The following is a 12,967-nucleotide window of genomic DNA, read 5'->3' as shown; positions in this document are numbered from 1 at the left end:
TTTTAGCTTTTACTTATTTTCATTAAACTACACTCGACAAATGGTTTTAATTAGCGGCTGTTCAAATATATCATACTAGCTGAACCTGCGACTTTACACGCGCGAAATTTATAAGACACAAACTTCTAACCCCCGTTTTACCCCCTTAGGGGTGGAGTTTCGTAAAATCCGTAGGGGTGGAGTCTCTTAACGGATATCTACACCCTATAAAAAAATTGTCAAATTTCAAGTTTGTAGGTTTGTTGTTTTCTGAAATTTCGTGATTAATCAGTGAGTGGTATTTCGCTTTTATGTATATAGATTGATATTTTTAGTTTGTAATCGACACTCGCTTGTATAAATATTTCCTTTACGAACTTAATTGCATATGTATTCCGCTATCAGACCGGCGAGAGGCTACATGTGTTGTGACTTTTAACGTTAAAAGGTAGGTACGAGCATACAATAAAACGTTATATTTTTATTATATTATAAGCTTAAATTATTGTTAACATTCTATAACCATTCGGTATTATTAGAAGAAGAATTGTGATGAAATTTAAATAATCCTTTTGATACTATCTCTGTCGGTTTTTTACTGACTAGTGACTACTGTCCAGTTCAATATAGTAGATAAAGTTTATTTCGTTTTTACATAATATATTTTTTTCATTGGCCACAGTTGTAGTAATAAAGATTGATAATACAATTATTATAATACAAAATTGAATCTCATATGTTTGTTATATATGTACTTAAAGAATAAAACAAAGTACAAAACTATTTATTTTTTATGATAAATTCTTTTTCTTTTTTCGATTTTAATTTTATTTGAAATATGTTTACAGTGTTCACATTATATAATCAATATGGTCAAAGCACGAAAATACATCGTGGAAAAGTACTTCGATGGAATCCCTAAAATTTCTGACTACAAGATAGTGGAATACGAACTGCCTTCGCTAAGGAATGGTGAGATTTTGCTCAAAACCGAATGGATCAGCATCGACCCATATATACGAGCATACAATCGGATGAATAAGGTACCTTACGATCAATTTAGTTTCCAAATCGGCATAGTTCAAGAATCGTTGGACCCAAACTATCCGATAGGGACTAGAGTTGTCACGCATAAAGGCTGGTGTGATTATACTATTGTGAGTGATAAGAAAGCGCCAGTAAAAGACATACCCAATGATATTCTTTATAAATTACAAGATTTAAAAGGACTCTCTCCTTCATTGGGTATTGGTGCTCTTGGAATGCCTGGAGCGACGGCATCTTTGGCGTTCCTTGAAATTTGCAAGCCTAAAAAAGGTGAAACCGTAGTAGTGACTGGTGCTGCAGGTGCTGTAGGCTCGATAGTAGGACAGATCGCTAAAATCAAAGGCTGCAAAGTAATAGGCTTTGCTGGCTCTGATAATAAAGTGAATTGGTTGGAGAAGGAACTTGGATTCGATAAAGCTTTAAATTATAAAACTGTCGATGTACAAACTGCACTTAAATCAGCTGCTCCTAACGGTATAGACTGTTATTTCGATAACGTAGGTGGTGAAATAAGCAGCATAATTATGGCTCAAATGAATAAAAAGGGAAGAGTTGCCGTTTGTGGCAGCATCAGCGCATATAACGCAGATCCGTCACAAATGCCTAAAGCAACGATTATACAACTACCTGTAATTTTAAATGAGCTTAAAATTGAAGGATTTATTATTTGGGAATGGTTTGATCGTTGGTTTGAAGCATTTGACCAATTAACTGCATGGATAAGAAACGGACAGTTGAAAACTCCAGAACATGTAACAGATGGTTTCGATAATCTGTTCGAAGCATTTACAGGAATGATGTCTGGAGATAACTTTGGTAAAGCCGTGGTGAAGGTTTAAATATAGAATAAACAAAATATTTTTATGAAGTTTTATTAAATACGTGTTTCATAAAAATATGTGTATATCAAAAACACCATATTACGTTAAATATTAATTGGTTATACTTAATGATCATTATATTACTAGAATTCACAAAAATGACTCAAGTATCTCGGTATTTAAAATTTGTTAATCCAGTATTATCAAACTTACTTACAGGCGGATTAACTTTACTTTTATTAGATACGAGCACATTGAAAATAAAATAATGAATAATAATCCTTTAATTATAGTACATCATATAATGTAGAACCACTTATTTAAAAAACAAAAAGGATCAATAAGCTAATATTAGGTATATTAATACTAACTGTGTCCGCGGATTTATCCGCAATTATTTCAGTAAGTGTAACTGTAAGAGTCTTGATGTTACTGAAATAAAATAAAATCGTATTGCTGGATAATCGGTTCAACAGATACAAATTTTATCTATTACAAACAAACAAATCTTTATTCATAATATTATTATGTACGATTTAGCCCGCACAGTCCACGCTAAAATACTTTTTATTGCTATAATAAAACAGCTCTCCTTATATATTCTTAAATACCATTTAAAATCCTTCTGCCACAACTTTTTTTTAACTTCAATAACATTAAACTTTCATACAAACCGCCGTTTTAACCCCAAAAGGGGGCTGATTTCTAAAGATACATTATTAGTACACTTGCACCTCACCCACAAAGCACACATCTTAAATTTCAAGTCTCTTGCTTCAAAAAATAAAACTTTCATACAAACACCCGTTTTACCCACTTAGGGGTTCAGTTTCGTATAATCGATTTTATATGTGTATATAGAATTATACGGAAAATATCTAGCATCTCTTAAAGTAGAAATGCTCATTTATAATAAATACCTTAAAATCGCACCTAAACATAGTCAACGTAGGTATATCATTGACTTATATTTTATGGTAGTAATACTAAGTACGTAAATAAGTATGACATATGGTGGTATGGTACTAAGTATAAGACTAATAATACTACCATTATGGTACATTTAGATGTACTATAGCGACATTAAGATAGTATTTCGACTAAGTATGTAATGTGACAAAAAATATCGGTAGAGAAAAAATGTATCGGTGCAGAACATTGTCTTTTAAAATCGTGAAAAAATTGTTTTTGATTGAAATTGAGCTTGGGACACAACAATTACAATTGATTTTATAAATTTCACCTACAAAAAGTTTTATATGGGTAGAAAGTTAATTTAAATGTTACAATGTAAAAGTTTGAATATTTTAATTTTGAAATTACAGTTGTATCACCTCAGCTCTTGAATGTATAAGGTACTTACTATTACATAACTTAGTATTACGTTTTAGCGCTGGATTTAGTATTAAATATTTTAATTGTTTGTAATTTGGAGACTAAAATAGGTGAGATACTAACGAGGCCCTACTTATTCGATAAAATATACAGTCTATAAAACAGTATAATAGACGATATACTTATATTGTATTTAAAAAATATATTATATTATAGAATCGACATTATCTCTGTTTGACAAATAAATCGATCTTCAAAACTACTTTTTTTGTTGGCAATTCTGTACTTAATAAAACTGGAAGCACTACGAAGTGTCAACACTGGTATTAGATACTTCATTCTCAATCCGATACAGAACAGTTATATACATTCTATAATTTTATATTCACACGGTGACGGTACTAATTTTGTACTAAGAATTACATTATTTTTACATTTTCTTAGTCGTATACTTGTAATTAAGATTAAATATTTGAAGCTTTCCTAATAATCATCAAAATATACAGTAAGTACAACAGAAAACTTGTAAAACATCTGTTGAATTCGTGCCACACTTACAACGTATGACACAAGAAAGTAACATTTTGAGTATTTCGTGTATATTTCTTACAATTGTATCGCATTAAAAGGTGTTTTTCTTTCGTTTGTCATTAATGAAACATACAGAATAAAACTGTAAATGTGCACGTGGCTTCGTATGATTTATTTGTATAAATGTCAAAATGACCGTTAATATAAATTGCCGGTATAAATGCTTTTGTTAAAATGTATTTCTTAATCCCCAGTTCTATTATTTCATTATACTTACAAGAAAGCTTTCCCCTTTTCTTTCTTATTACTTACCACATTTCTTAAGTTATGAAAATAAATAGTGCACTGTTATATGGGATATAATTCTGGCACAACAATTATAATAATAACTTTATTTATTTTTCAAAATACATTTATGACCATGATATCTTTGATATAGATCAAAGATCTTGATCAATGATTATATTCAATACGATAACCAAATTGTTTGTTTAGCATGATCTATAGTTTATAATAACATAGTTATCAAATGAAGTAAAGATCAGGTTTCATGCTATCCTAGACTAGCTAGGCTAATCTAAAATATTAAATTGTCAATTATAAACTAAATATTTTATTTTAAGATGGCCGAGGTACCAGAAGTGACCACATCATCTGCTGAAGAATTATTGGCTGCAGGAAGGCGACACCTTGCTGTGAGAGACTACAATGCGGCAACAGAATCTCTAGCAAAGGCCTGTGAACTATTAGCTAAAACCCATGGGGATGTAGCTGATGAATGTGCTGAAGCTTATTTATGGTGAGGTTTCTGATTTTTTATTTCTAGGATTAAACAACAAAAGATTGCATTTATAAATATATTCTACGAATAATTGGCCATATTAAAGAAATTTTACAAATAAACTGTATAGTATACAATATAATATAGACTAAAGTAAATAAATAATATTAATTTAAACTAAATTTTATAATACAAGTACATTGTGTATTGTTAATAAATATACAATTATATTTAATTGTTACAAAATCTGTACCTCTACATAAAGAACAATAGATTTATAGAAGAGTTTAGAAATGTCACTATTTTAATGAATATTATATAAAGCCTTTTAATTTCATAAGGATACAATAAAATAAAAATATAAAACTTTTTAAAATGGACCAAAAATTTATTTGCTTTCATATTATTAGTTAAACAAATTTGATACATATTATGTAGTTCTTATTCCCATACATTACCATACTAAACATTGATTGTTGATTTCTGTCCAAAGCCAAAGATTAAATATGAAATTAATAAATTCAGTTAAATCTTGGCTAAAAGTGAATAAAATATTTTTTTTTAACTTTATGATGACTGTACATAATCTTCCATTGTTCTCTCGATCAATCGTAACAGTTCATTCTCAAACCTGAGCTTCAATCGAGCACTTTTAACAAAAAACAACAATGACTCAGTTATGTTTAAAAATATATGTTTATACCTTTTGTATATTTAAGGTATGGCAAAGCCTTGCTTGGTCTGTCAAGGGAAGAAAGTGGCGTTCTCGGAGGGGGTGTTCCAGGAGCCAATAATGAAGAAGAAGAAGAAAATGAAGGTAATTCTGATCTATTTTAACTGATCTAAAAGTTTTGAATGACAGTCTAATTATGTCAATGCCTTCATATTATATTTAATTTATAATTTTGATCAAGTATTATATTCAATTATAGATGAAAATGGTGAAAATGGACACGAGGCACCAAAAGAAAATGAGCAAGATGTAGAAATGCCAAATGAAAAAGTTGAAAAGATTGAAGCCGAATCAACTACAAAGGATGAAGAAGTTGCAAGCAGTACGGCTGAAATAGCCGAGGAAAAACCGGTATGTTATTAACATAATATAATTATCTACCAACACTAACAATCTATGTAGCTATTGCCAGTAGTAAAATATATATACATCAACAAAACACCATTTTCCTTGACATTGCCACTAGTAATTACAGTTCTAATGGGTGCCATCAGGGTTAAATGCACTGTCACTGTTACTGATCCCAACAGAAGTGTTAACTATTTTAGATATATGCATTATACAACTAACAATAAACACTATTCTATTGTATATACTATGTATGTATGTATATATAGGTATATACTATGTGTACATTTTGGAGGAAGAAATATTATAAAAATGAAGCCCGTTAATAACTTAATTGCAACCATCAAATATTCTTGTATATAATATTAAGTAAATATATTGTTTGTTTTATTTTGTACATTATTATTTTACTATAATTGCAAATATTTTTAACAGAACATCAAGGAAAAAACACATACATACAATCTGACTACATAATAATGATCGAAAACATGTCAATATTAACAGAAAGATATTTTGTTTTAATCTCATGCTTCTTAGTGAAAAGACCAAGTGGCTTTAGCATTTTTCCTTTTCACTGTCTTTGTGTTAGAAGATAACAACTATGAGCAACACAGTCGTTTTTACAAATAAATAAATGAATGTGAAAACTTTGCTTGTAAAGGACTATATAAGAGAAATTGCAATAATTGAATGTGGCTAAAATCAATCTTCGTAATTTCTATGTATATAGTTTATATCTGTTCATTTATAACAGTAAAAAAAACCTATTTATGTTACCAGGGAACATCCAATGGTGATCAAAATGATGAATCAGTCGCTAATTTGGATAATGATGAAGATGTTGATAATTTGCAATTGGCCTGGGAAATGCTTGGTAAGTCATTATTGTACTATAAAAAATGTCCTGAGTACGGTTTTAATGAAAATAACTTGTATGTAAAGACAAAAATGTTATTATTGTTTGAAAACTATACAATTGATTTTAAATGTAAAACCATCCATATAGTGTTTGGGCATATACATATATGTTGCAGTATTTCATTCAAAACGGCAGTTTCCTAGCTAACCTTTCCCCCACTGAGAAGTATGTGTCGTTGCAGAGCTGTCGCGCAGCATCCTGCAGAAGCGCGGCTCGGCGTCGCGCGCGCAGCTGGCCGACGCGCACCTCGCGCTGGGGGAGGTGGCGCTCGAGAGCGAGACCTACGACAAGGCCGTGTTGGACATGGGTGAGTTTTTTTTTGAGAATATTAACAGTAACCCATAGGAATTACTAATATTCCTATTTACCCCCTCCAATTAAGCTCAGAGCAGGGAGGAGGATAGTCCGAGGAGCCAAGACAGATCCTACGACTTTTTACATCGCTAGGCGACCCCTAAACCATTGCACTATAGATGTAAGTAGTTACCACCACTACCCATCGTCTGTAGCAGAAAGCTAGGCTGTGTAAAATATAATATAATATCATTGACTGCCTCATGAAATGAAAACACTACAATTCGAAGAATTGACGTTTCAAATAAAATAACTGGATGTTGCATTGAAGATAAACAGCTTATTAATATTAATTATTAATTTATTAATATTAATAATTAATAACATAATCTTGCACCATATATTACGCATAGCATTTAATGTTTCCAATGCATGTATTTCAGTCAGCTGTCTTGAAATTCAAAAGGAATTATATCGAAGTGACGACCGCCGTATAGCAGAAACTCATTATCAGATTGGTAAGTATGCTGGAATGCTGGCTTTGAGGCCATTCAATATCGGAACATATTTCTCCGTACATATTTTTATCTTTTTATTATTATGACTCTAATATATATAACTAGTTATTGAGCTTTCTTTTTTTCATCTTGTTCTATATTTTATCAAAATTGGGTTCAGTAGTTTGGATGTGAAAGAGCAACAGACAGACTAGTCAGACAGACAGAGTTAGTTTCGCATTTATAATATTAGCATAGATAAATACATATGCACATTCTTATAGATACAATATAATGCAATCTTTATTATTACTGCTTATTTAAATCTCATCTCCTACTTCTAGTTTTCTACCAAGTTGTGTGAAAGAGATCACCTCAGTGATGTTGCTGCCTTTTGCACTTTTTTCTTGACATTATTTTGGGTATAAATTTTATTATCGTCAAATTAATTTTATGCCTAGTAATACAAAACGATTACAAAATATTGTCATCGTTTTGTATTTTTTAAATAAATGAATGAACTAATTTTCAGGCCTCGCCAATTCCCTCGCATCAAATTTCGAGGATGCCATAACGCACTTCAAAAATGCAGCGAACATTCTAGAATCGCGCATCAAAACGTTAGAAAACCCAAGTGCAGTGGCCGAAGATGCTACTGTTAAGAAATATTCAATAGCTGACCCGTTCTATTCTGTTGAAGAGGAACTTAAGGAATTGAAAGGACTTCTTCCAGAAATACAAGAGAAAATACAAGACATGATGGACTATAAAGCAGAGGTAAGACCGTGTGATTGCGTTGAAGCTACTAGAAATATGCTTAGGAACATGATTTTAAAAGAGAAGAATCAGTGTATTGTTAATGTCGTGGCTTAGTAACGACACATTTAACGAAATATAACTTGCGACTAGTGTAGCATACCTTGCCTAGTATTATTTTATATAAAAATGTTGTCCATACACAATACAACATTGTCAGTGACTTGTTGTCGTTTGTTGTAAACAAACCACAGATAGTCAATAATTATGTCTATTAATTTTGCCAATAAGCATGCTCCTTTTCGTTAACTATTCTAATTATTCTCAAGATTTCTTCAGATAGTTATGTAGTTAAAATGAAATCCATCTAGTAGTTTCCACTGTATCTATATCCAAGACAAAATGTCACAAATTCCATTTTTAAATAATAAGCAAAACAGATTTAATATGATCTCTATTTTTTGCACAGTTATTATCGAATAAAGCAATTGAACTTATTGTTATTAATGAATGAATAAACAATTCAATGTATACCATAATAGTTGTAGAAGTGAGCCATTCCATTAGAATTATTTAGTAATGTCCGGTTCCTATATTTAATGAACATTATTTTATATCAGAATCCAATTGTTCTTGTGAACTATGTGTGACTTTGAACTAAAGGTTTTATGTAGCCTTTGAAATTAAGTTAGAAAACAATTCTTCCTTCAATTCCACCACAATATAGTAACCGGATTTAAGAACAACTCTTAGGATAAGTAATCCTAGTTCCTAAATTCAAAAAGCCAAATTGAACCTTAATTATGGTGATATTAATGTATTTCGACTGTCCATTATCAGTATTGAATAGTTAGTAATTAGTGCCTTAGAATCTCATGTTGCATTTATGATACTCGTAGCATTTAAGTTTATATTGTATTACGTTTTAGTTTTGATAAGCGTTTCTACCACAAGGCCATTTTTGTATCGCTTTACACGATTTTTTTTTAAAATAAAGATTAATTGAAATGAAATAGTGTGTGTTATTTCGCATGTCCTCAGCGCATTAATGGCCATGTGGTGAAATTGCTTTGTATAATGGCCATTGATGTTTGGTTTATCATCATCATTTGCTTGATATCAAATTTGTGTCAGTGTGTCGAAGAGAAAATCTTCCATTCACCCTCTATCTTTCTTATCCATTCAGTTTTCTTTGCTGTCTTGTCTAATAATTATCCACATCTATACTTCTATTTACGTTGTAGTTTTCGGTGTCATTTAAAACATAATAATAATATTTTGTATTATTTCTAGTGTTGTTTAAGTAACAGCGTGTAAATGTCCCACTGTTGGACTAAGGCAGGGGGCCTTAGCCCAACAGTAGGACTCCCTTTTTCCCGCAATCCAGGTTAGACCAGTCTCTTTTAGGCCAGTGTTAGTTGTGGATACAAACATAGAACATCATAAGGAAAACTATTCAGTTTTCCTTATGATGTTTTCTTTCACTTTAAAAACTGATAAATTATTCATGGTTTATTAAAAACTGTATAAACACAATATCAAATATATGCATATAGATCCAGTTGAGTCAGCTGAACTTCTTAGCCTTATTGTTGATGCCAGGTTGCAATACCAATGGTGATACGGCTCGCTTAGTATATTTGCAGTTACTTCCGCAGTATAATATTTTGGGGTAGGCCAGTCGCTATCCATACAAAATTGGCACGACAGAGAAGGGGTATTTACTCATAAGTAGGGCAATGTCTATGGTTTTACAACAAGGTCCCAGATAGCGTTCGAAATGCCGCTGTCGACCAATTAAATCTTTTTTTGTTAAGGAATTCAATTGGTGATTTCAAAGATAACACACATTGCAAATGATAAAAAATATTGAATAATAAATACGAATCTTGCGAATAGCCTTCTTGTCTATTGAATATTTGTAAACAATTTCAAACTGCCAAAAAAATCTGTTCATTTTTTTCGCCGGTTCTTCTCGGGTCAGAATATCTTCTTTTAATATGTTAGTCTTCTATATTCAATAAAAGATTTTGATGTGATTTATTCGGCGGGCTTATAACATGACTAGAATAACTTTGTTACCATAATGTCCCCCAAATGAGTAACGAAATTAAAATGTCTATTTTGAAGCAGTCTCACACAAGCTCTTTCCAATAGTGTAACTAGAGACACAGGGAACATAACACATTTGCTCCCAAAGATTGTGGCGCCACCGTATGACGGTGACGTAAGAAATGGTTAATATTTTTTATAGTGCCAATGTCTATGTGGTGACTTCTTGGCACCAGGTGTTTCATTTGTTATTAAGAAAAGAAACAATTTAAGAGAGTGAATTTTATGTGCAGTTGGATATTTGGAATATATATTGCGACCTATTAAGTAGCAACGGGCAGGACCTCAGTATAATTCTAACGCATAATTTATCGATTGAGAATTAACAGAGCTGTACAATAATTAATTTAAAAGTGTAAAATGCTGGTTTCGTTATTTTGGTAGACATGCCTCCCGGTTTCTATTTGTAGTTATATTAATATATTTTTAATTGCTTTAATTCATAATCTAAATCACTAAAATTATAAGTATAAATTTTAACACTTTAAATTTGTGAAATATATCATACTGAAGTACAATCAACTAATATTTCAGATGATAAAAAGGGTTCGTGAAACGCTCTGTCCGTCAAACGGCGAAGGTTCTTCGAGCGCCAGCGCCGGCGCCGCCTCCAGCAAGCCCGCCGCGCCCAAAGCGGCGCCCTCCGACATCTCACACCTCATCAAGAGGAAACGGAAGAACAGCGACGAGGACTCATCGGCGTCCAAGAGGATTAACACGTGAATATAATGTTTGAACTTGTTGTGTTAAGTTAGGGATTGAGCTGTAATAATTACTTGTATTGTAACATTATTTCTTTTGGTAAAGTAGAATGACACGCACCTATGTAAACACTATTGAAGAAATTTCGAAGAACTTTACTAAGAGCGCGAGACTTAAAATAACTTGATTTAGAGTTCTGACTTCTGACATTCTTCTTCATTTATTTAACCGTTCTATAAATTTAACTCGATAAAAGCCAGTACTTATAACAATAAAATTCAAGAAATCGCATTCGTCAAAAAGTCATTCTATCGATGTACAAAAATGCAACGAATAAATTCGGGTCAAATATAAAGCGTTGCTGGTTTTGGTAGAGGAATTCCTATTTTGTCGTATCTCTATTTATAATGTAACAATACAAGCAAATACCGCTAATCAATCGCGACCTCTGTCCAGTGTTATTTATTTAAAAGAAAAACTGAAAATGGCTATTAATCTGTTGATAAGTATAGCGAAAAAATGGGATGGGATTTTGTCGTTATATTGTTATAATTTAAACCGGAAAAAAAATGCTCACTGTAATGTCGCAGAGCGGTCTTGACCTTATATAACAGGTTAAAGAATTAAAATTTTATAAAAAAATTACATTATTCATCATTTGAGATATTTTTCCTGTTTGAACGTAATTACTTGTTCGTTTCATGATTTCTATACTGATTAATTGGCCATGTTTTTTTATCTTGTCTATATTTATTATTTTTATTACAAAATAATAATAATGACTAATGACATACTTCGTTAATGTCAACGTTATGTTCGATATCGACAATTTGTTTGAATCAGTTTATGCTTCCTTATTCCTGCTTATAGAGTATAAAAGTCGGCGACAATTCATATTCAACATTTTGTTTCTCGAAACACTCAAAATACTTAGCTTCAAACAGGGGTCATTGAACTTTTCTTAAATCTTCTTGATCTTATTCTTCATAAGTTATTAACGTAAAAGATAATATAATTAATTAAAATTAAATTTGCGTTGACTAAAACTCAAGTTAGACAGATACATGCACAATTAGCTCCTGCATCGATTTTTACTCGAGACAAATATCTGAGTATAGCTTAAAGACTTTAATTTAAATTTTATTGTTAGAATGTTGTATTTATAGACTGGTATGATTTTTAGCTCCCATACGATGCCTTATCAATTGTTTCCTGTAAAATGTTTCTCATAATATTTTTATCACAATGGAACATAAGAGTTTCTTCTGGTTTAATTTTTTATTATCAAGAGATCCTAGTGTTCTGAGAGCATGAGACATTAATTTTATTGTGATTACAAGAAATAGTTGTTTCCCGTAATATGTGTCCTTATAAATATTGTTCAATTGATGTTTAGTTACACATTTATTTCTATCTATTTCTAACATAGATAATTTTAATGAAATAGAAGTAGACAGCATTATTAAACTTACAACCACTGAGCAATATTGTTGTCTTTCGTCAGTTGAATAAAACATTGTCTTAATGTGGAAATAAAATCATATAAAATAAGTTAGTGATCTAGTAACTAGTGTTTCATTTTATGTAATCATAGGTTAAGTTTTAATTAAGAAATCAATAAATATTTTGTTTAATTAAATCCACCATTTATTTGGTAATTAATTGTTTGTTTTATTTATATACAAAATTTTGCCACAAAGACCACCGGCGTCCAGTGTGAAAAAAAAAATCAAAATGAAATATGGGGTTAATGTATGTCCCAGTTGCATGTATGTCTCACGTAGTTAGGTGGTTATATCACAATAAGATTTTACAGAGTTTACTTCTCAAAAGAATAAAGTTCACTTAATGAGAACAATGAGATGAGAAAAATGAAATATAGTTAGAATAGTATTTATGTTGTAGTGACTTATAAACTTAGATTAGCTTGGTAATTAATCAAAGATACAATATTTTATTTTTATTATGGAGGAATTATCATTAAATAACTGTTCATGCACAATAGCTGAACTTTATCTAACTGTATACTTTAAAATACAATCTTTGGTTGAAGTCAGGTAATTCAATTTTGTTTTGGGTGTTATAATTTTTACAAAAACTTGATAAAGC

General features: G+C 31.0%; 2 protein-coding genes across 2 annotated transcripts; both read left to right on the top strand.

The window, feature by feature from the left end:
• Positions 1 to 330: 330 nt before the first annotated feature.
• LOC113394198 (prostaglandin reductase 1-like) lies at positions 331 to 1,887 on the top strand. The gene is made up of 2 exons (XM_064215894.1): positions 331 to 427; positions 828 to 1,887. The coding sequence occupies exon 2, from the start codon at positions 849 to 851 to the stop codon at positions 1,863 to 1,865; it is 1,017 nt and encodes a 338-aa protein (XP_064071964.1). The 5' UTR covers positions 331 to 427; positions 828 to 848; the 3' UTR covers positions 1,866 to 1,887.
• Positions 1,888 to 3,506: 1,619 nt separating this feature from the next.
• On the top strand, positions 3,507 to 12,520 carry LOC113394164 (protein HGV2). The gene is made up of 9 exons (XM_026631376.2): positions 3,507 to 3,687; positions 4,337 to 4,512; positions 5,214 to 5,311; positions 5,427 to 5,578; positions 6,359 to 6,452; positions 6,679 to 6,804; positions 7,235 to 7,309; positions 7,821 to 8,065; positions 10,691 to 12,520. The coding sequence occupies exons 2-9, from the start codon at positions 4,337 to 4,339 to the stop codon at positions 10,877 to 10,879; spliced, it is 1,155 nt and encodes a 384-aa protein (XP_026487161.2). The 5' UTR covers positions 3,507 to 3,687; the 3' UTR covers positions 10,880 to 12,520.
• Positions 12,521 to 12,967: the final 447 nt, after the last annotated feature.

Source organism: Vanessa tameamea, chromosome 9 (genome assembly GCF_037043105.1).
Source record: "Vanessa tameamea isolate UH-Manoa-2023 chromosome 9, ilVanTame1 primary haplotype, whole genome shotgun sequence".
Lineage (NCBI taxonomy): Eukaryota > Metazoa > Arthropoda > Insecta > Lepidoptera > Nymphalidae > Vanessa > Vanessa tameamea.
This window is presented reverse-complemented; position numbering and strand designations above follow the sequence as displayed.

Coding starts and splice junctions, on each gene's coding strand:
- LOC113394198 (XM_064215894.1), top strand. CDS start 849: ATGGTCAAAGCACGAAAATACATCGTGGAAAAGTACTTCGATGGAATC.
- LOC113394164 (XM_026631376.2), top strand. CDS start 4,337: ATGGCCGAGGTACCAGAAGTGACCACATCATCTGCTGAAGAATTATTG. Junction 4,513..5,213: donor TGTGCTGAAGCTTATTTATG/GTGAGGTTTCTG, acceptor TGTATATTTAAG/GTATGGCAAAGCCTTGCTTG. Junction 6,453..6,678: donor ATTGGCCTGGGAAATGCTTG/GTAAGTCATTAT, acceptor GTGTCGTTGCAG/AGCTGTCGCGCAGCATCCTG.